We start from the raw sequence: 24,307 nt of genomic DNA, 5'->3' as shown, positions 1-24,307 counted from the left end.
CTTTCTTCTCCCCCAACTCTGTCTCTTCTTAGGTCTCTATTCCCAACTTGCTTATTTTGGAATTCCCCCCTCCCTTTTTTGTTCCCACAGATCCAGCTGCCATCTTGATCTATAGCAAAACATATTCCTGTGCATCTGAATGGTGAGTCCTTCCCTCTCCTTTTTTCTGACCCTGACTGGCCACCTCATGTCCAGCTTTCTCTGTTACAGGGACACCCCAGCAGGGATTGCTGTTGCCACTTGCTGCAACCCTCTCCTTGGTGGAACACCCCAGTAGAGTCGGTTGCCCCATTTAAGGCCCAGTCCTTTTTCAGTTCATTGGGATGCCCTAACTGAAATCGTGACCACGAATTGGAGCTCCATTCCCTGTGGTGGAGCACCCCTTTGGGAATCAACAGTCAGTCTTTTTGACTGTGAGACAAACCCCCCTCTATCCCTTTGGACTCACCCTTGGGCTATATTCTTAAGAACTGGAATAAATTTGACACCCAAATCCTGAGAAAAATGTCTCATCTTTTTTAATGTAATATTTCCTGGCCTTAATAAAAACTCCCAGATCAAAAGGTATGACCTGTTCATGGCATCCTTTCATATAATACTACTTTCCAGCTTGACCTCTTTTGCTGGAATTCCTCCAAATGGCCAAAAGTCCCATGTATTCAAGACTTCATGGCATTGTCCCCAAATCCCAATCTCTTCAATAACTGTAGAATGTGTCTTGCTTGGTTTCATGGCCATCTGACCCTGTGGAAGGCTATCAAACCTGAAACTTTGAGGTATGCTAAGTTAAATGATAAGTTGAACTGAATTCATTGGATATCTAAGTCTTTTCCAAATAAGGTAAAATACTAAAGCAATGGTTATTAAATATAGGTTTATCTGCTTTTGATTTCTTCTTACAGAGAAACTAAAGATATTTGGGTCTGTTGGAAAACATGTTTTGTTTCTTACTGAAAGTTCTATGGGGGCACCTGAGTGACTCAGTTGGTTAAGCATCCAACTCTTCAGCTCAGATCATGATCTCAAGGTTCATGAGTTTGAGCCCCACATTGGGCTCTGCACTGGTGGCATGGAACCTGCTTAGGATTCATTCATATTCTCTCTCTCTCTCTCTCTCTCTCTCTCTCTCTCTCTCTTTCTCTCTCTCTGACTCCTCCCCCATGCTTGCTCTCCATCTCTCTCTCTCAAAATAAATAAAAATAAACTTTTAAAAAAAGAAAGATTGTACTATGAAAAATGCATGTTCCTAAAAATCATGAAATATATTTATAAATTTGCCAGTCTAAAGAATTCTAATGTAATAGTTCACAACTGGTTACTATTTAATTATCACTGGAGACTAAAGTTCTAAGAGTTAGAATTCTGCTGTATGTAATTAAGACTAATGGAAATGATAAGGAAAGCAACTCTGTGTAGGAAAGTAGGAGACGTGTAAGAAGGGTATAAGGAATGAGAACACGTTTTTGTTTAGGGGAAAAAGAAGGTAATTTTGTCCTAAAATGAGACTACTTGTTTGGAGAGAAAAGACTTAGAACAAAAATCTGAATGCAAAAAAGTTGTAGAAGATCTGTGAAGTCAAAGCTCTAGAAAAGAATTTTATGTGTGGTCAGGACAAACTAAGGTTGAAATGAATAGGTTTTAAAAGTACACTGGTATGCGATTAAAATTCTCCTTTTCTGTTAGAAGACAAAGTTTCCTCAGATTGTTGGTCTGCTCTTGATAAGAAAATGAAACAAAGTTGTTTTTTTCTTTTCTTTAGCTGCCCAGAAAACCAAAGTTTTTATATTGTATCTTTATCAGTTCTTTAATGATCTATAATTCTGTTTGGTATGTGCTTTAAAACTTTCTAAGGGTTTTAATAAACTTCCCATAGGTTTAAGTTGTAAATGAAGTGGGTTTATTTTGTTTTTGTTTTTTACTAATTAGGCTTGTTTATTTGGTATGTTAAGTTACTTGGGAAGCACTGTCAAATAAATGATGTTAAGCCTTAGGTTGTATTGTATGGGTAAATGCTATAACTGTCTTAGAAACTACATAAAATCCCTAAAGTTTTAATATGTTCTCTCATAAGGTCATTACTTGAAGTATTGAAATGTTCTGTGCCACAGAAATAACTGGATTTCCTTGTCAGTTACATTATAATGAACTCTCAGATCTTTAACCATGTCCATTTCTAAGGTTTTTTTTTTTTTTTGTCATTTATAGTTATTGTTCTGATGCTCTTGCAAAATGAGTTTTTTCTGTAAAGAAATTCATGAAAAGGACTTTTGCAGGGGACAAGTACAGGTATTTGATATCTTTAAGATTGTAAAACTGAACTGGGTAAGAATTTCCAGAACTAACAAAAAAAGCTGCATCCAAATAACTAGAATTAATAACATGGGACTGAACGAATTATGGAAGATTATAGTTTTTGTGATTTTTGTTTGAAGCATTGCTAGTTCTCTAATGTTTGCTCTTCCAGATTGAGAAAGTTTTCTCTTAAAATATCTATGACTTACAGAAATGTGATAAAGTAGTCCTTTAAGGACAAATCGAAACATTTAACTCTTCTCCCTACCTGAACCCTCTGAAATTCAGAAACTCTTAGTATTCTTTGTTCCATGGCAATTATAATTAGTTGCATAAGTTCAATGAGAATCTATTCTCCTTGCAACAAGACACCATTGGAAACACTGGTTATATTACCAAGGCTTTCACTGGAATGTCATATTTGCAAGAGACATGCATAGACTCAGATATAACCAGACTGCTATAAGGAATTAAGGTTGACTTTATGAAGCCAGTAGAGTCCCATGGGAATGTTGGCCTGATACCTTGCTTCCAGAGTTCTCAGCAGCCTTATCAAGTAAGTAAGGAACATCACTTCCTGGCAAGGGCAGGAGCCTCAGGATATTTTGGGGATCTCAAGAAGAGGAATTTGCCCAAATCTACAGGTATTGCAGGCATGTCTGATGGCAAGTATTTGGCTTGGCTTCTGGCTTCAAGAGTGTATTAAAAGTTCAAATCAGCAAAACTAAAAGGCAACCAATAGAATGGGAGAAGATATTTGCAAACAACATAACAGATAAAGGGTGAGTATCCAAAATCTATAAAGAACTTATCAAACTCAACACCCCCCCAAAAAAATAATCCAGTGAAGGAATGGGTAAAAGACATGAATAGACACTTCTCCAAGGAAGACATCCAGATGGCCAACCGACACATGAAAAAATGCTCAACATCACTCCTCATCAGGGAAATACAAATCAAAACCACAATGAGATACTACCTCACACCTGTCAGAATGGCTAACATTAACAACTCAGGCCACAACAGATGTTGGTGAGGATAAGGAGAAAGAGGATCCCTTTTGCATTGTTGGTGGGAATGCAAGCTGGTGCAGCCCCTCTGGAAAACGGTATGGACGTTCCTCAAAAAACTGAAACGAACTACCCTACAACCCAGCAATTGCACTACTAGGTATTTATCCAAGGGATACAGGTATGCTGTTTCAAAGGGGCACATGCACCCCAATGTTTATAGCAGCACTATCAACAATAGCCAAAATATGGAAAGAGCCCAAATGTCCATCAATGGATGAATGGATAAAGAAGAAGTCGTATATATATATATATATACAATGGAGTATTACTCGGCAATCAGAAAGAATGAAATCTTGCCATTTGCAACTACGTGGATGGAATTGGAGGGTATTATGCTAAGCAAAATTAGTCAGAGAATGACAAATATATGACTTAACTCATATGAGGACTTTAAGACACAGAACAGATGAACATAAGGAAAGGGAAGCAAAAATAATATAAAAACAGGGAGGGAGACAAAACAAGAGACTCTTAAATATGGACAACAAACAGGGTTACTGGAGGGGTTGTGGGAGGGGGGATAGGCTAAATGGGTAAGGGACATTAAGGAATCTACTCCTGAAATTGTTGCATTATATGCTAAGTTGGATGTAAATTTAAAAAATAAATTTTGAAAAATAGTGAAAAAAAAAAAGTGCATTAAAAGTTGAATCTCAAGATTCCTTATGAAAAGTTCCAGCAGGGGCACTTGGGTGGCTCAGTTGGTTAAGCAATCAACTCTTGATTCCAGCTCAGGTCTTGATCTCATGGCTCATGAGATCGAAACCCCACGTCCAGCTCTGTGCTGACAGCACAGAGCCTGCTTGGGATTCTCTCTCTCTGTCTCTTTCTACCCTTACCCTGCTGACGTGTATACTCTCTGTCTCTCTAAATAAATAAACATTTTTTTTAAAAAAGAAAAATAGAAAAGTTCCAGCAAAGCAAATTTTAAAAAGGTCTATATGATCAATCTCTGTTCTTGCTGAGCTTATGTAAATAATTAGGCCAAGTTCATTAAAATTGGACTTGTTTCTTAAATGAATTAGTCTTGATTTGACTACTTCTAGAAATAAGTGTGAATTTAGAGAGAAATTATATTTTAATAACACACTTCTGCAGATGTTGAATTCTAGTTCTGATTGTCTTTAAATGTTTGTTGTTTACCTAAGCTAGACAACTTGAGATAAACTTCAGAGAAGGTGTCACAATAGCTCATGTATAGATAGTCTTCATGCTTGTTATTCTGTGGGGATAATAACAGAATAATGGGCATATGGTTATTTGAACTGGAAAATGGGATGGACTCCCTAAGAATTGTTTAACCCAACCATCACCTTAACAAATTCTGTATGTCTGGGATGACAAAAATGCTCCTTAAGAGCCAGAATGGACTCCACTCCATGGGGTTAAATATGGACTTATGGAAATAATTGATGGCCCCACCTCCCTTGTGATTGGATTGGATGATGTACTTGGGGATGCCCATACCCCCAGACAGGTCTTCTCCCACTTGCCAGTGATTCCTCATAATTGGGATATTGTTAAGGTTAGACATCAAATAAAGAGGGCTCCCTTAGCCTTATTTGTCCCAAGAGCTGCCTCTATTGATATAAAATTGCAAAAAGAGGCTTTAGCCAAACATACGGCAGCCACATTTAACTAAGCCCAACATGCCGTCACCAATAAATTCAAAAGGTAGCCCTCCAAAACCAAATGGCCCTTGATATCCTGACTGTATCTCATGGAAGAATCTACTATCCCTCTATTCTATTATCCTATTATTTCTATTATTCTGCCTTATTAAAACAGAATGTTATGCTGCTCCAGATTACCACATTAATGTGACAGGATTACTAGAAGACATGAATACTCAAAGTGGCACTTTAAAAGATCAATCTGTCTCTTCTTTAATTGGTTAAACTCCTGGACTGGAGGAATATTTTGGTCAACTATCAAAGGCCTTTTATTCAGGCTTCCTTTCTCATAATAATAATAATCTTATTTCATTGTTTTTTCTGATGTCTCTCCACCTGGTGCCAAGATTCCTTCACTGCCTTAACTTTAAGCCAACAAATGACCCTTTCTACTCAGAAATTATGTATGTTGTCTACCTTGGATTCAGCTGCCTCTGCCTTTCATAATTCCTACATATAAATTCCCAACTCACCAATGTTGACCCATAGGTAGAGACATCTCGGTGCCCCTCATTTAGCAGAAAGAAGCCACTAAAGATAAGACCACCCAAATGCCAAAGATTTGTTATTGTCAGTCTATCAGGGAGGAATACAGAGGCCCCTTTTAGGAACAGCTTGAGCAAGGCAAAAGGGCTCACAGCAATCACCAAGCTGAATGCAAAGAGTCTCATTAAGCATCCCACCTTGAAATAGCCATAGGCCCTAACTGATCGATTACCAGGTGCTGGTCCCTGAGATTAGCAAAAAAAAGGGAAAATTCCGTATGTTCCCATACTCCCTCACTTCACCCTATAACTGTGACTCCTCACCACTGCCTCACTGCAGACAGTCTCTCCTTTGATGTCGTGCCCAACACTACTTTGCAGTATATTCAATAAACTTCTATCTCTTGAAAGAAGAAAGAAAGAAAGAAAGAAAGAAAGAAAGAAAGAAAGAAAGAAAGAAAGAAAGAAAGAAAGAAAGGAAAAAACAAAAAGGAAAGGAAGGAAGGAAAGAAGGAAGAAAAAAGGCACCTGGGTGGCTCCATCGGTGGACCATTTGACTCAATCTCAGGTCTTGATCTCAGGGTTGTGAGTTCAAGACCTGCACTGGGTGTGGAGTCTACTTTAAAAAAGAGAAGAAGAAAAGAGAAAAAAGAAAAGCTATTTCCAAAAAACTAAATTTGAAAATTGTTGGACTCTGATAGAAAAGTTCTTTAATGTTCTCTTTTCTCTATCACAATTTAATTGTTGGGTTTTGTTTTTTTTTTGAAAAATGCATTTTATATCCATTTAGAATTCTGAGCATTTTATGATAAGTAAATGAAGTATGAATCTCTAATTCCTTGATACATTTTTTCTGTTTGTTTTTCTTTGATATGAAATTTAGTGATATCCCCAGCATCTTTTTTATTTAAGTTTATTTATTTTGAGAGAGAGAGAAAGTGAGCAGGGGAGAGGCACAGAGAGAGAGAGGAGAGAGAGAGAATCCCAAGCAGGGTCCACGCTGTCAGCACAGAGCCTAACATGGGGCTTGATCCCATGAACTGTGAGATCATGACCTTAGCTGACATCAAAAGTTGGTCGCTTAGCCAACTAAGCCACCCAGGCATCCCTCCCAATATCTTTAATTGTGTTTTCTTTCACAAATGATGAGCAGTAGATGCGTTTAAGTCCCAAAACCTTCCGATGAGGGCAACAATTGAGGGTGTTCTGTTGACTTCCATCTCTGTTTTTACTATATTAAGTTGGAGTTATGCTAGTAGTGAGTTTTGTTTTTCATTAGTTTTTATAAAATAAGGCCCCAAATGCCATAGAATTTTCAAAGGAACAAATGTTGCTGTGCATTTTTGGCAAATATGACAAAATACAGCTGCTGGCAGGCATGAAGAGTTTTATTCTTTAAGAAAATGTAAGTAAAGCACACCAAATGTAATGTGAGATTAGAGAAAAATACAAAAGTCAAATAATTTAAAGAGTATTCCATAAAATTTATTTTTCTTGCCTTCTTAGAAAAATCACAAAGTTGTTTAAAAGTAAGATTTTTGCATTACATTTAAGCATTACAACAAAGGGCCAGGAAGTTTTACAAAATAATGTTAGGTAATTCGCTACCACTTAAAAAGCTATTTCACCATCTTTCAAGGGAATCTCTAGATCCACACAATTCCACACAATAATGTGAAGAATTAGCACCCTACCTTTTTTGTGTTATATCTAGGCCTATACATACATATACATACATTTTAAGGTAATCAGACTTCATATTGTAAAATATTCTTCAGTCACAACATGCAAGTCTTCCAAGTATTGCTTTAATAAATAAGTACCTGTGGAATTATACATTAAAACATTAAAAGAAGTGAAAAATGGGTGCTCAGCACCACTGGAAAATAGTATTTCATTATGCATGAATCTATGCATCCCTGCTGAGAACTTTCTACAAGTTACCTTTCCTCTCACCTCACTACTACTGCCCTCATCCCTCCTGAATTCCAAAGCAGTGTCTGTCTCTGACCTTAGCAACAGCATAAACCAGAAACTTTCCTAGCATTTAAAAAAATTTTTTATTATCAAAGTGTAGTTGACATACAGTATTATATTAGTTTTAGGCATATAGCACAGGGATCTGACAATCCTATACATTATACAATGCTCACCAGAAGTGTAGTCACCATCTGTCACCATACAATGTTATCACAATATTAATGGCTATATGCCCTATACTGTACTTTATATCTCCATGATTATTTTATATCTAGAAGTTTGTACCTCTTAATCCCCTTCCTCTATTTCACCCATTCCACATCCCCACCCCTCTGGCAACCACCAGCTTGTTTTCTGTATTTATGAGTCTGTTTCTGTTTTTGTATGTTTCTTTTGTTTTTTAGATTCCACATATAAGTGAAATCATATAGTATTTGCCTTTCTCTGAAAAGATTGTCAGCCTCACTGGTCATTAGGGAAATGAAAGTCAAAATCACAATGAGATATCACCTCACACCTGTCAGAACGACTGTTATAAAAAAGAAGTAAGTGTTGGCAAGGATGTGGAGTAAAGGGAACCCTCATGTCTTGTGGGTTGGAGTATAAATTGGTGCAGCCATTGTGGAAAACAGTATAGAGGCTCCTCAACAAATTAGAAATGCCATATGATCCAGTAATTCTACTGAGTACCTACCCAAAGAAAATGAAAACACCAATTTGAAAATATATATGCATCCTATGCTTATTGCAGCTTTGTTTACAATTGCCAAGATATGGAAGCAACCCAAGTGTCCATCCATAGATGAAAGGGTAAAGAATGCAATGAAATATTAGCCATTAAAAAAAAAAAAATGAAATCTTACCATTTAGGACAACATAGATGGACCTAGAGGGTATTATGCTAAGGGAAATAAGGCAGACAAAGAAAGACAAATAGCATTTTGACACAGTCATCTTTTGTTTGGAAGAGAAAGGACAAGAGGTGTGGAGAAGCATTTCCCTGGATCCTGAATGATGTTACTGATGAGAACAACAGATGTTTGGGTTGTGGGTCCTGCTGTTCCAGCGCTGAGCTGCAGATCAAGTGCCTATGTGTTCTTTAATAAACTCAGGTTTTTGGGTATACCTGTGATATGCAGAACTCTCTAAAGCCCAGGGCTCAGGGCGGTGGCCCCTCTTTCTAGATGTGAGAGTGGCACTGCAGGTGCTGATATAATTCCTGTGGCTCCCTGGTGAGGGGCCACTTGGAAAAAGCTGAATGAGTCAGTGGAACTTAGCACCCCAAAATGAGATCTTGATAGACAAGAAATGATCAAAGGAAATTGAGCAACTTGGAGATGATAAGCTTCCTAAAAGAACACTGACTTTTCCACACTGGGAGTATTCTCAGAAAGCCACAAATAGGGCTACCCAAATGGAAAGCCTCTAAGTACACACTGGCTGACCACTTTTGTCACTTCATTAGGGCTACAGCATCACGCAAGGCCCATTTCCCAACCCAGTGTGCAAGCTAATTTTGATGATATACTTGGATTCTTAAGTCACAGTTTCTCTCATTCATTTATTCAACCTCTACTTTCTTATACTGTTGATATTCTGGCCTCCTACACCTCCATTCCAAATAATAAGGAGCATTGCTTGGGGAAAGTTACTGAGAATGTTGTTAGCATCAGTCCCCTTCCTGGGTCTTTGGAAAGAGCTTTTTTTGCAATGCCACAGTTTCCCTAAATTCAGTCAAAGAAAAGAGCACTTAACACTTAGTCCCTAAAAGCCTTCATTTCCTTCCCTTCTGCTATTTTGAATCTGACAAAATTGTACTCATGTCTAAAGAGAAGAAAGGAGGAAACAAAAATCCTAAAGTAGTGGTAATTAGTGCTAAGCCTTGGCCTAGTCAAGTGACTTCCTTCTGTGCCTGCTTCCTTTGTATCTTTGCTGTTAGCCACTCTCTACACAAGACCCAAATCCTGCTTTTTTTTTTTATTGTAGGAAAGCATTTGAATATAAAATTTCACACAAACAGACTTGAAGTAATATCCAGTCTCTAGATGGAGATGGATTTGACCAGATGAGTCAAATCTACTCATTGTTTTCTTTGTAACTTCTTTCCCTCCCTCTTTGTTTTTGAAGTTTGTCTCCATCTAGTCTGCCCATGGTGCTTGACACACTGAGATTGGCATGACAGAAAGATGAAAAATGCCCAATTCTCCAATGACATTGCTGAGTATGCATCAATTTGGTAGCACTACTTACACACTTCATGTTTCATGAAACTAATGAAACTTTTTCTTTCATTCAAATGATGGTTATACACATTTGAACTATAACATAGCTTTAAGAAATACTGTCGTAAGTGTTGGTGATATTTCTCAGGGCTCTGTTCTAGAACCTATTCTCTTCTTACACCCTTTACCTGTGTGATCTCATCCATCCCTTTCCTTTAAATCTACCCCGAAGACTCCTAAAGTGTTTCTGGCCCAGACTCTTCTTTTGAACTCCCAAATCATGGAACAAACTCTGTAATGGACATCACCACTTGAGTTTCTCCCTGGCACCTCAAACTCAACATATCCAAGCCCAAAGTCATTATCTGTTCCCTTGAGCCTGTTTATCCCCGAGACTTTCTCATCTCTAAACTGGCACTGCCATCTACTCAATTGCTTGAGCTAGAAATGCATGAACCATTACTGCCTCCTCCTTTTTCCTGTGACATTTGATCAATCACCAAGTCTTACTGTGTCCTCCCTCCTCCATCCCTACTGCAGCTCCCTCAACCAAGGCCACCATTGTTCTCATTTGACCACTGCCACAGACTCCTAACTGGTTTCCCTGCCTCCTGACTTGGCCTCTCCAATTGTTTCTCAACATTGCAGTCAAATTGATCTTTCTAATATGCAACACTAATCAAATCCCTTCTGTGACTAAAATTGTTGTCTGACTCATTAGAAGTCCCTGCTATACACTTCCACTGCATCTGGTGAGGCCCTTAAGTTTCATTGTGCTTTTATTGAATTTATTATCTGCTTTCCCATTAGTCTCTAAGCTCTGTGGGCACACAAACTGAATATATCCCCACACCTTACAACAGTACCTGGCACACAGTAGATAATAAATGTGAAGTCAAATGAATGGATGAATGTATAACAATGTTTTGTAAACTATGGGTTGTGACCTAACAGTGGATCATGAAATCAATCAAATGGATTTATAATGAGCTTTCATTTTAAATTGAAGAAAAAAATAGATGAGAATAGCATGTAATAAAGGTACTATTTCATGCAACTTTTTATCATAAAATGTAAAATATATTTCTTATAGTGAATTGCAGTAGAATAAAAATGAAAGCCCCTGGTCTATCATAAGCAGGCATATTTCTTTCTTATAATGAGAAAAAGCAGCTTTTCTGCTTAGGAAAACTTAGGGGGAAAAAATTTCGAACTCCTTGGCAACTGAAAAGGATTCCTGCCCTAGGGGATTTATACTTTCACAGATTTCAAAGCCTGAAATTCAAAGAAGAAACTGCCTACTTCAGAGTTTTAGGTTTCTGTAAGCAAATGACAGAAGAACATAAAATCCTCCTCCTGTCTGGCAACTACTGCCATAGGCCAATTAAGTTTAGGAGTGCAGTTTAATTCTATTTCCTCTGAAAGTATATCTTTTTTTTTTTTAATAGGTTAAGCGTCCTACTTTTTTTTTCTTTTTTTAACGTTTATTGAGAAACAGAGAGGGACAGAGCATGAGCATGGGAGGGGCAGAGAGAAGGTGAGACACAGAATCTGAAGCAGGCTCCACGCTCTGAGCTGTCAGCATATATCCCGACATGGGGCTTGAACTCACAAACCGCGAGATCATGACCTGAGCCTGAGTCAGACGCTTAACTGACTGAGCCACCCAGGTGCCCCCCTCTGAAAGTATATCTGAAGCATATTTTGTCTTGTGTCTTACAGAATTTGTTAGCTGGCTGCTTCTCCAGCCTTCTTTTTAAGAGCTGAGTGCTTGAGCCAATGAGGTGCTGCCATTCTGTTTCCATAGCAATAAAAGAAACAAACCTTCACCTGCCATCTCCCAACCAAATCTCACAACTCAAGGCCCAAGTCAAGAGAGTCTGAATGAAAGGTTGACTTTCTCCTCTAGTTTGACTTTCATGGCAATACTGAAAGATTCAAACCGGACTGTCTTTAGAAGGAAAATTTGTGCTGACGCCCATTCAGCCTTTGTAAAAGCCTTTGACTGAATTCACTGCAAGTCTGTCTCTCTGCCCTACACGTACTGTGGATTTTGTTTTGGCATTTCAATCACTTGGAACAACCAAAGTCTCAAGTTCTGGAACTTCTGGATTTCATCTAAAATGAATGCTAATTTTATGGCGATGAGAAACAGTTTCTCTATAAAATTGTGATGTCTTTAAGACTCTTGACTTGGAAAAGGACCACATGGGAGAAACAAATCTTTGAGAAGTTCCAGGTAAGCTCTTTGGAAAAGTTTTATGTACTTTCTGTGTCTGGTTATTAGCACTAACCAGTGACCTTTCTGAAAGCTCAGCTGGCTCACTGGTGACTACAGTGTCACCAATTGACACATTCAGTCCCCTGAGCCTTAAGTAAAATCATCAAGGAGAAATACAGGAAAGGAAAAGAATAGGGAGAAAGAATCCTACGTCACACATGGGTGTGCCTGCATAGATACACACACACACACACACACACACACACACACACACACACGCACACACACCCCTCTATAGTCTTAAAGCCTTACAATGCAACATCAAGCCACTTGTGGATACAGTAGACCTATGTATGCTGATACAGAAATAGCTACTAGATATCCTGTTATGTAAAAAGAGCAAATACATGGTGTAGTATGTAAAGTATACCTCTGGTTTATGTAAAAAATTTTTGAGATTTTATGTATAATATATGTATGTACATATATATTCATATTCATAGAACTTTTCTGCAAGTATACGCCTCAAAAAAGCCTGTTAACAGTGGTTTCCTCGTGGGAGAGTACTGGAAGTAGAGGGCTGATGTTTAGCTGGTATGTAGTCATTGAAATATTAAAATACTGCCATACTGGTTATATATACAGTTGAGCCTTGAACAACGCCAGGGGATAGGGGCACTGACCCCCCATGCAGTCAAAAATCCTGGTATAACTTTTGATTCCTCAAAAACATTACTAACAGCCTACTGTTGACCAGAAGCTTTACCCATAACATACGGTCAATTAAGATATATTTTTATCTTATATGTATTATATACTGTAGTCTCACTTTAATACCTTTCTCTTAATTTGTTTCGGTATCCTAGGCTACATGGTTCAGCTGCAAGTTTTTTCAAATTGTCACAAATCTCCAAAAGATTTTCCAATATATTTATTGAAAAAAATCAGCATATAAGTGGACCTGCACAGTTCAAACTGTTTTTATTCAAGGATCGACTATATACATTTTCCAAGCCATTCAAATGTCCTCCTTGCCACCTTGGTTGCTCCAGCTCCTCCTCTGGTACCCCCAGACCTCCTCATGATTAGGCAACTAAAGGTTAATGCCTGGCACAAGGGTAGGAGTGGAGTCCTGCAGGACCCTGTTCCAGCCCTATAGCCATGCCTTTTTTGATTGTTCAATAGCCATGTCTATACTAGTTGTTAAATATTTCGAATATTTATCCCTATAAGTGTTTGGAAGGAGAGGCCTGTACTTTTTAAAAGCAAAAGAATATACACCAAGGCATTGTTTACGATAGAAAAAAAAAGGCAATACCCAAATGTTCATCAATACAAACCTGGCTAAAAATATAAATGGATATGTTTGTAGGATAGAAATTCACACAACCATAATGATATAGAAATACATCTTAGACTTGTTTTATAGATTTGCCTTAAGTATAATTTGAATTATGGATTTGTTTTAAATTTGTTTAAAAATAATGTTATTAGAGGAATGGGCTGAGTATAGATGAGTGAGATTAGCCATAAATTGCTAATTTATGATGGGTGATGGGTAAGTTCATTATACTGTTTTCTCTACTTTTGTGCATTTAAAAAATTTCTCCACAGTAAACTTCAGTTTAAAAAAATGACAATATGTCAGGGTGCCTGTGTGACTCAATCAGTTAAGAGTCCAACTCTTGGTTTTGGTTCAGGTCATGATCTCACAGTTTGTGAGTTCAAGCTCCCCACCAGGCTCTGTGCTGGCAGTGTGGAGCCTGCTTGAGATTCTCTCTTTTTTTTTTTTTTTTTCTCTCTCTCCCTCCCCTGCTTTCTCTCTCTCACACACAAAAATAAACATTTTTTTAAATCTATAAAAAAAGATATCTCTACAGTTATTGACATTAAAAGAAGTTCATGCATATATAGAATGCATGTATAGTTTTTCCCATTATTTAAGTCTGTTTCTTTAGAGAGAATTTTAGAAGTTATTAACCAAAATATTTTCAATGGTCATCTCTGGGTGTTAGTACTTCAGATAATTTTTGCTCCCTTAGGCTTTCCTGTATTATTATTTTCTTTACAGTAAGCCCATTTCAATTTAACACACACACACAAATAAACTATTATCTCCAAATATTAGGGATAAAAGCTTCAGTATACAAAAAATCACTAGGGTTTATAATATTCCTAAACTCAGTTACCAGGTTTTGAGAACCTAATGTGTACAAGGCAGTGTGCTAAGAGCTTTTCTGACATGGCCTCATTTCTTGTGCATGGCAGCCCAGTGAGGCATGAACTTCCATGTCCCCATTTTGCAAATGAGACTGAGACTCAGAAAAGTAAAAGTAAATGTCTTGAGGTCCCACAAGCAGTGGAGCAGAGGAGCTGTTATGCAAAATCAGGCCCACCTGACTCAAAAACACAAGGAAAATTTTAGTAAAGGATGTTGAGGGGGGCGCTTGGGTGGCTCAGTTAGTTAAGCATCCAACTCTTGATTTTGGCTCAGGTCAGGATCTCACGGTTTGTGAATTTGAGCCCCATGTCGGAGCCTGTTTGGAATTCTTTCTCTCCCTCTTTCCTTCCCCCATTTGCTCTCTCTCTCTCTCTCTCTCTCTCTCAAAATGAATAAACTTTAAAATAAAAAACAAATTAACAAAATTGGGAAGGGAGAAAAAAAACATAATCCTGATATTCTAGCCCAATTTTCACTTTTTATTATTTTCTAGCTTTTGTACATATAGGTACATACTTGTAATTGTATCCATTGCATATATACCACTTAATATCTTTGTTCTTAAGCATTTCTTCACGTTCTCACGGGCTTTAATCAGTTAAAATCTGTGTAAAACTCCATTACTCTTCAATAATTTACCAATCATTTTGTTTTTTAATTCTAATTTTTGATATTATCCATAACATTGTAACAGTGGTTACATTTTTGCAGTTTATCTGTGGATCTCCTTTCTCCTTGTTGACTCGGTCCCTGTGGTTACAGCCACTCACTTTATTAGGCAACAAATATTTATCAAGTACCCATTGTGGACAAGTCACTTTGCCAGGCTCCATGGGGACACAGAGAATGACATAGTGGAGTCCTGCCCTTCAAGAACCATACAGTCCGGTTGGGCAGGAAAGAAATTGAATAAAGAAGGCAGTTGCTGGGAGCTGGCCTCCTCAGACTCTCACTTCCTGTGCCAGGAACTCCCGCTAAGTCCTCCAAGTTCACGATTGGCCCCTGTCCTCGCAGAAAGCAGATACAAGGTCCAAAGCACCTCTTGCTCTCACTGCATCCTCCTTTCAGACTCTCCCCTGAATCCTAGCCCCTGTGGCATCATCATCTTGGCTAGGGCGCTCCACCCCAACTGCTTCCCTGACCCTGTCTCCCTGAGATCTCCTGACTAGGTCCCCATGCACAGCAGAATGCAGACAGTGACATATGGTAGCCTTGTCATCTGGTCTTTAGGCCTTCGCTCTTTACCCAGTCTCTTGGCCTCCTTTCTAGGAGGCCTCCTTTCTAGCCCTGACCTTAATGCCACCAGGCACCAGGACCCAGTCCATCCTGTACCTGCCTCCACCTGCACATCCTGTCTTTCTTCCAAGGCAGAGTCTCTGCACAGCTCACTCAGCTCCCTTTCTTTTTTTTTTTAACTTGTTTTATTTATTTATTTTTTTAATTTACACCCAAATTAGTTAGCATATAGTGCAACAATGATTTCAGGAGTAGATACCTTAGTCCCCCTTACCCATTTAGCCCACTTCCCCTCCCACAACCCCTCCAGTAACCCTCAGTTTGTTCTCCATATTTATGAGTCTCTTATGTTTTGTCCCCCTCCCTGTTTTTATATTATTTTTGTTTCCCTTCCCTTATGTTCATCTGTTGAGTGAAGTCATATGATTTTTGTCTTTCTCTGACTGACTAATTTCACTTAGTGTAATACCCTCCAGTTCCATCCACGTAGTTGCAAATGGCAAGATTTCATTCTTTTTGATTGCCGAGTAATATTCCATTGCATATATATACCACATCTTCTTTATCTATTCATCCCTCAATGGACATTTGGGCTCTTTCCATACTTTGGCTATTGTTGATAGTGCTGCTATAAACATGGGGGTGCATTTGTCCCTTCAAAACAGCACACCTGTATCCATTGGATAAATGCCTAGTAGTGCAATTGCTGGGTCATAGGGGAGTTCTATTTTTAGTTTTTTGAGGAACCTCCATACTGTTTTCCAGAGTGGCTGCACCAGCTTACATTCCCAACTCAGCTCCCTTTCTGATGGCTACCCTCCTGACCACAAGTTCCCTAAGGGCACAGTGCAAGTGTTCCATATTCCCCAGCATCTAGCACAGTGCTCACAGCAAGCGTCTGTAAGTATTTTTGTTGTTAAATGAGCATTTACAGGTGGCCCAGGAATCACTTCACCTCTTTGAGTTTCAATTTCCTCATCTGTAAAATGGACTCAAGTTATGATTCCCTTTAGCTCTAAAATCATTAGGCCATATAACCGGGTTTCTCAAGTATCAGTCATGTTACAGAAAAACATTTGTTTCATTTTTCAGTTGATTCTTAACCAAATTTATTCTAGTATACTATTGGAAACCAGTCACTGACTTGGAAATTTGAGTGAACTCTGCTGTCGTTGTAATCCTTCCATTGGTCTCTTGGTTCTCCTAACATTTTTTGTCATTGGTTTTTATTTTTTATCAAATAATCCACTGATAACATTTAAAATTTAAATTGTGTTCCAAGTTTATTAATGAAAAGTTAGAGTTTCTACCACCACCCCCCTGCCCCTCACTTCTCAGTTCTACTCTTCAGCATGCTCCTTAGTGGCAACTATTTTCAGCTCTTGTAACTATTTCTTTTGGAATTTAATGTCTGAATAATTGCCTTCACCCCATTTGTTAATTTTTCAGCTTTAGACATTGTCTGTTGACTTCCAGGTGTGGTAGATGAGGTTTTAGCACTTATATATCCTTCCTCCATTCCCTCCTCTGCTCTTCCAATTTAGTCACAATTAACTTTTTTAAAAGTAATTATCAAGTGTTTATATTAATATATATGAGAGTGTACCTTACTATAACTATGTTTACTTTCTCACATAATATTTTTTAACCCGGAGTCATTATATAATTTTTATTTTCTTAGGCTTCTACGTTTCTTTCTTTTTTTTTAGTGTTCATTTATTTATTTTGAGAGAGCGGGTGAGAACATGAGCAGGGGAGGGGCAGAGAGAGTGGGAGACAGAGAATCCCAAGCAGGTTCCATGCTGAGTGCAGAGCCTGACTCCAGGCTCCATCTCACAAACTGTGAGATCATGACCTGAGCTGAAATCAAGAGTTGAACACTTAAGTGACTGAGCCACCCAGGCACCCCAGGTTTCTATGTTTCTATTAGTAATATCACCTCAATTGCTCTGTTTCCTATTACAACTGCTCTGTAACAAATTTAGTGGCTTAAAACAATAGCAATTTATTCTCTTACTAGTTCTGAAGTCAGATGTCTGAAATAGCTCTTACTGGGATAAAATCAAGGTGTTGGCAAGACTTGCTTCCTTCTGGAGGCTCTAGTAGAGAATCATTTCCTTGCCTTTTCCAGCTTCTAGAGGTGCCCACATTCCTTGGCTTTTGGCCTTTCCACGACCACTCCTACCTCCTTTTCCACCATCATATTCTCTTTTCTGACTCTTACCCTCCCTCTTATAAAGTTTATGATTACCTTGGGCCCACATAGATAATCTGGGATAATCTCCCTTCTCAAAACCATTAACTTAATCACAGCTGCAAGTCCTCTTATTGCACATATTTATAGGTTCCAGGGATGGGGGCATGGACATGTCTGGGGGGAGGGTGCATTATCTGCCTACTACGTGCTCCAACAGATCTGCCAGAGGTCTGTCAGTGTTGTCCAGTAATCCATCAGTTCCATGTCCTGAGTCTTTGGGGGTCTTCACTGTGGGAATTGGCCCCTTCTGGTTCATACCCATTTTGCAGGTGTGTAGGCCACATCTTCCTATGGTGTGCTGATAGGGGGAGTTAGTGTGTCAAACTTGCATGGACAGCCCTTGTGCAATTCCATCTCCTTTCCCACTCTCCCTGTTCTTGTCAAATTAAACCTCTTTTAATCCTTGAATTAGGAAAAAAGCCAGTCCTTCCTCCTGTGTGTCTCCTTTGCTCTCTCATGACTACCATACCCATAGCACTTGTGACACCAGATGTGTGTGGGCTTTCCCCCCACCAAGCAATTCTCTGTAACACCAACTGGGTATCCTACAATTTACCTCAATTCTGACCCCCTCTACCTGGAGATAGCACCAGATACCACAGGTAAGTACTCAGTCCCACCTGACTGCACTCACCACCCCCACCAGAGATGCCAATCGCAAATTCAGGTTGTCATCTGTGTGTCTGACCCATAAGCTAGAAATCAGAGGTTTCTGTGACCCTTCCTTGGGTTAATTAACTTACCAGAACAGCTCACAGAACTCAGGAAAACAGTTACTTGCATTTACCAGTTTATTAAAAGATATGATAAAGGATACAGATGAGCAGCCAGATGAAGCAATACATATGGTGAGGTCTAGGAGGGTCCTGAGCATAGGAGCTTCTGTCCTCATGGAGTCAGGGTGTGTCATCCCCCTGAGTGTGGATGTCTTTGCCAACCCCAAATTCACTGAATCCCCTACTGCTGGGAGTTTTATGGAGGCTTCCTCATGGTATGATCAGTTATTAACTCCATTTCTAGCCCCTCTCCCCTCCTGGGAAGATAGGGACAGGGGCTGAGGCTGATATCTCCAAGTTTTTAAACATGTCTTGGTTTTTCTGGTGACCAGCCTCCATCCCAGAGCCCACCCACAGTTGCCTCATTAGAACAGCAGATGTTCCTAGTGCTCTTATCACTTAGGGATTCACAAGGTTTTCAGGAGCCCTGTGTCAGGAACTGGGGGCAGAGACCAATATATTTTTTCCACTATCTCAGAATCCTGTACTATCATTTTTGTGGAGTTCTGGAAAATAAAGAAACAAATGTGGTCAAGTTTCCATGTTTATCTGATAGTTGTTGTCTTTCACGCAGACCTTTGTAATAGGGATTTTTTGGTTTTGTTTTCATGGAGCTAAGAAGGAAGGATTTTGTCTATAATTCGGGCAGGTGAACAGGGATGAAATTGAGACATTCACTTGCACTGTAATTTGAGTAACAGAGTTAATTTTCCAGGAAGTTCTGTGCAAGATCTACTGTAGGGATTTCTCCTCATTTCAGTGAGAGCTAATGTGGCCTGATGGAAGAAGGGCCTAGGAGATTTTTGCTACCCCTGTGATCTTTCTGAACCTCAGTATCCTCATCTGTAAAATTGAGATAACAATAATTGATCACTTATTGTGTGCTTGGATCACAGTATGCACTCAGTGGTGACAAATTTTAAGTTGCTTTCAAGTCAAGTCCACTGGGTGCCAAGGAGTGAGATGTTATTCTATAGTCAAGACCCTGCACCAGATCAACAGCTCCCAGAATTTACCATGTGTGCTTTGGGCTTTTGCTGGGTCCTTCCTAATTTGTCTCTTAAGTATCATTGCTTTGACTCTGAATGGTGTAACTCTCTGATGTTACTTTCCCACTTCAACCAGGACCTCCTGATCTAGCAGCTCCTGCCATGTACCCCAACCCTCTCATCTACTGTACCTGCTGGGACCCTTGGAACTTGGGACCACGGAAGCTAATCAAGACCCCTCAGCCACCAAGCAAGACCTCCACAGGGAAGCCCAAGTAAGGATTATATGGATGGAGTAGAACATGGGCCCTTGAATTCCATTTGCAGCCTTCTTTCTCTTCAATATATCCAAATAGTCAACTAGGCAACAAAATCCCAAGAAGGCCAGAAAGCCTAGCTTTACGCAGCTTTCCCAGCCAGCCTGTTGGCAGCACATTGCTCTTGCCAGTCCTGCTTAGACTCAGTGTCATTTTAAATGAGGAAGTCTCAGGGGTGCCTGGGTGGCTCACTTGTTTAAGCATCCAACTCTTGATTTTGGCTCAGGTCATGATCTCACAGTTTGTGGGTTTGAGCCCCACATCAGACTCTGTGCTGACAGTATGGAGCCTGCTTGGAATTCTCTGTCTCTCCATCTCTCTCTGCCCCTTCCTGCACCTCTCTCGAAAGAAAGAAAGAAAGAAAGAAAGAAAGAAAGAAAGAAAGAAAGAAAGAAAGAAAGAAAGAATAAAAGAAGTGAATGAATAATAAAAATAAATGAGAATATCTCAGAGTTTGTGCAGCAGGGAAAGGTCAGCTTCCAAAGAGAGGACCTGATAGCCCCCCTCGGGAGAAAAAGAGCTTTGGGCTCTGGGGGACAAGCTGCCAACCCAGGGTCCCCTGGGAAATGAACCTTCTCAAGTCTTCTTCTAGAGACTCCCCAAGACCTTCCTGGCTTTAAAGATTTCAGCAGTCAGAGCATGTATTCCCACTTTGGGGTCATGATGGGCATCTACCTAATCTGGGAATGCTAAAACAGGTTTCTGAATTTCTAATTTTCTCTTTTTTGTTATTATTTTGCATTTTCAGGCTAACTCCTCTTCCTTCAGCTGCAAAAAAACAAAATTGTGTCCAACCCACAGCAAAACCTGTTGTTGCCCCAAAGTAAGTATTTTTATGTTCATGGGGAAGGAATTACCAGAACATACAATGATTTCCCCCAAACCTCAGATCCTGCATGCAAATTGTGTGGTGCTCTGCACCCACTTTCAAAGTCACAACAAATAAGTTCTCAATTAGGGGTGCCCCTGACAGCCACTATTTCCTGCCCTAAAAGGGAACAATACATGATGCATGTCATAGGCAAAGAGCCTTGGGGAAACTCCCAGGCATTTATGGTGGTGGCTTACCTTTTTACTGATTACTGTTCTATGTCTAAGGTTTTTGGTAGATGGCAGCTCTATTTTTATTCATAAATTAAATTTTTATCCATATTTTGCTAAGCTTAGAAGTATAACTTAGTTTAGGCATGTGCATGTATCTTTGTATTCAACTTATTTGGAAAATATTTATTGAGCCCCTACTATTTGTTTGACATTATTTCAGGTGCCAGGAGACAGCAGTGAACATAGAAGAGTCCCTGCTCCTAGAGCTTACATTCTAGGGGGGAAATGACCATAAAGAAGTTAATACATCCCAGTGCATCCCAGTGCTATGTAGAATATAACACAGGCAAAGGGAGGAGGGGATAGTGAAGCCAGGGTTGTTATTTTCTATGGGTATTTCAGGGAAAATCCTTATGTAAAGGGGACAGCAGGAGCCTGCTGATATCTGAGACTAGCACTCCTGGCAGAAGGAACAGCAAATACAAATTCCCCCTGAGTGGGAGCCTGCTTGGCACATTTGGTCTTTTCCAGGAAAGCAAAGAGGCCCATGTGGCAGGAGTGGAGGATGTGAGCAGAGAATGGGGAGAGGTGAGGTCGGAGAAGTAGCAGAGATGATGAATGTAGTTGGCAGAATAATGGCCCCCCAAAGATACATCCTAATCTCTGGAAACTATGATTCTGTTCTATTACTCATCAAGGGGGAATTAAGGTTGTAGATAGAATTATGCTTGCTAATCAGGGGACGTTGATATGGACAGATCATCCTGAATTATTGGATGGGCCCAGTGTAATCACAAAGGTCTTTATTCATGAAAGAAGAGATGTGACAATTGAAGCTGAGTGATACAATTGTTGGCTTTGATGGAGAAAAAAATGCCGCTACAAACACAGGAAGCTTCTAGGAGCAGGAAAGTCAAGAAAACAGATATTCCTGTGGAGCCTCCAGGAGAAATATCACCCTGCCAACACCTTAATTTTTTAGCTCAGTGAGACCCATTTCAGACTTTGACCTCTAGAACTGTAAGATAATGAGTTGGTTTTGTGTTAAGCCACTGAGCTTGTAGTAATTCGTTACAGCAGCAATAGGAAACTCATACAGTAAAGCTTGCTACCAGTATAAGGACTTTGGCTTTTACTTTGAAAGAGACAGCCTATAGGGCTGCCATAACAAAACAAACAAACAAACAACAACAACAACAAAAAAAAAAACAGAAAAAAACACAGACGCTGTGGCTTAAGCAACAGAAATTTATTTTCTCACAGTTCTAGAGACTAAAATTCAAGACCAAGGTGCCCACAGTGTTGGTTTCCTCTCAGGACTCTCCCTGGCTTGCAGATGGCCACCTACTTTCTGCTCCTTCACATGGTCTTTTCTTTGTGTATGCACATCCCTGGTGTCTCTCTGTGTGTCCTCTCTCTCTTATAAGGACACTAGTAAGGTTGGATTAGTGCCCACTATAATGGCCTCATTTTAACTTAATCCCCCTATAAGGCTCTGTCTTCAATACTGTCACATTCTGAGGTACTGGGAGTTAGGGCTTCAACATATAAATGTTGGGGGGACATAATTTATCCCATAAGAGATTGGAAGCCATCAGAGGGTTCTGAGAAGAGTGACATGATCCAACTGCATTTGGAAATGACTAATCTTTTTTTTTTAATTTTTTAATGTTTATTTACTTATTTTGAGAGAAAGAGAGAGCATGAGCAGGGGAGGGACAGAGAAAGAAGAGAGAGAGAACCCAAGTAGGTTTCACGCTGTCAGCACAGAGCCCTGTGCTGGGCTCAATCCCACAAACTGTGAGATCATGACCTGAGCCAAAATCAAGAGTCAGATGCTTAACCAACTGAGCCACCTGACACTCCAAAAGGATGAATCTGGCTACTGCATTGAGAATGGACTACAGTGACCAAGGGTAGAAGCAGAGTCTAGTTAAGATGTAATAGTAAGGACCCAAGCAAGAGAAGATGGTGCTTTGACCTGGTAGAAATAGCAGAGGTGGTGAGGAGTGGTCCCATTTGGGATATATTCTGAAGGTAGAAACTGGTAGGATCTGCTAATGGGTTGGGTGTTAAGTATGAGAACAAAACAAAAGAGGGGTCAAGGATGGCTTCAAGATTTGGAGCTGAGCAACAGGAAGGATGGAATTTCCATTTTCTGCAATTGGGGCAGACTGTGGGGGGAGGTACACATTTCTCGGGAGCTGAGCATAGGAAGTCCAAGATGCTTCTTACTATCAAGTGGCAATGTCAAGTAAGCAGTTGGATAAGTGGGTCTGAGAGACAGCTCTGGGCTGCAGATATACATTTGACAGTCGTTGGCATATACATGATACTTAGAGCCCTCAGATCAGATGAGATCTCCAAGACAGGGAGTAGAGCCAGAGGTAGGAAGAGGCAGGAGAACAGAGACCCAGAGCACTCCAATGTTGAGAAGTTGGAGAAACCCCGAAAAGGAGATTGACAGGGAGTGGTCAGTGAGGTAGATGACAAATCATCTACCTGGTATCCTGGAAGGAAAATGACAAAAATGTTCCAAGAAGGAGGATTCTGATTATCTGTGTCAACCACTGCTGATAAGTAATTAGATGAGGGCTGAGAAATACTGTTGAGTTTAAGTGGCCTGTGGGTCATCAGTGACATGAAGAGCATTGTGTCAATGGTAGTGGTGATAAAGCCTGATTGGAGTGGGATCCATTCATAACAAGGGATCTGTTGAATGGCTGTGTAGGTGAAACAGTTCCTTAGTGCCTGCCTTCTGTATGACAGCACACTGCTGGCATGATCACACCTGTGGGTCTTATCTGACCCATATTAATGGTCAAGCTCAAGGTCTCAGTCTCCCAGTACCTCTTATTGGGAGCAACATCACTCACACCACAGCTCCCCTCTGCCCGACAATTAGCCCCTGCTAACACTGTCCTAGTCTTTTGCAATATGGTGAGGAACACTTTGTGGGTACTTTTATTATTTTTTTTATTTTTATTTTTTTAATGTTTATTTATTTTTGAGAAAGCGCTAGCAGGAAAGGGTCAGAGAGAGAGAGACAAACAGAGACAGAATCTGAATTAGGCTCCAGGCTCTGAGCTGTTAGCACACAGCCTGATGCAGGGCTTGAACTCACGAACCATGAAATCATGACCTGAGCCAAAGTCGGAGGCTCAACCTACTGAGCCACCTGGGGCCCCTACAATTCAAAGACCTGTTCATTGTATTTATAACTTTCCAGTGAGACCCTACTGGGACTCCACATCACCCAGTCTCTATGTCCTATTGAGTCAGCACTGACTGAGGCTGGGAAACGGAGCAGCTGGGATGGCCTCACCATCAGGAAGGGGCTCGGGTAGATACTGATACGACCCACAAATGGGGACGTGAAGTATCTGTTCACCAGCCAACTGTTAACTTGGGCCTCCAGTCACAAACATACGGCCTCTGTGAATTACATCCTTTTTGTGAATCCTCTTATTCTTTTGCAAACATACAATGTACTTTTTGTTATTTCGAAAGTCTTAATTCTT

General features: G+C 39.9%; 1 protein-coding gene across 4 annotated transcripts in view; it reads left to right on the top strand.

The window, feature by feature from the left end:
• Positions 1–111: 111 nt before the first annotated feature.
• Positions 112–24,307, top strand: part of FLACC1 (flagellum associated containing coiled-coil domains 1) — a 52,452-nt gene continuing 28,256 nt past the window's right edge. The window contains exons 1-4 of one of the 4 annotated variants that reach the window (XM_042995060.1): positions 11,513–11,964; positions 16,169–16,303; positions 19,562–19,700; positions 20,491–20,565. In XM_042995060.1, coding sequence (XP_042850994.1) covers positions 19,588–19,700; positions 20,491–20,565 — 188 coding nt within the window. In that variant the 5' untranslated portion in view covers positions 11,513–11,964; positions 16,169–16,303; positions 19,562–19,587. Of the gene's footprint in view, positions 143–11,495; positions 11,965–16,168; positions 16,304–19,561; positions 19,701–20,490; positions 20,566–24,307 lie in introns of those variants that run through there. The other 3 variants (XM_042995061.1, XM_015540996.2, XM_007089993.3) reach the window with 3 other exon arrangements.

This window comes from Panthera tigris, chromosome C1 (assembly GCF_018350195.1).
Source record: "Panthera tigris isolate Pti1 chromosome C1, P.tigris_Pti1_mat1.1, whole genome shotgun sequence".
Taxonomy (NCBI): domain Eukaryota; kingdom Metazoa; phylum Chordata; class Mammalia; order Carnivora; family Felidae; genus Panthera; species Panthera tigris.
This window is presented reverse-complemented; position numbering and strand designations above follow the sequence as displayed.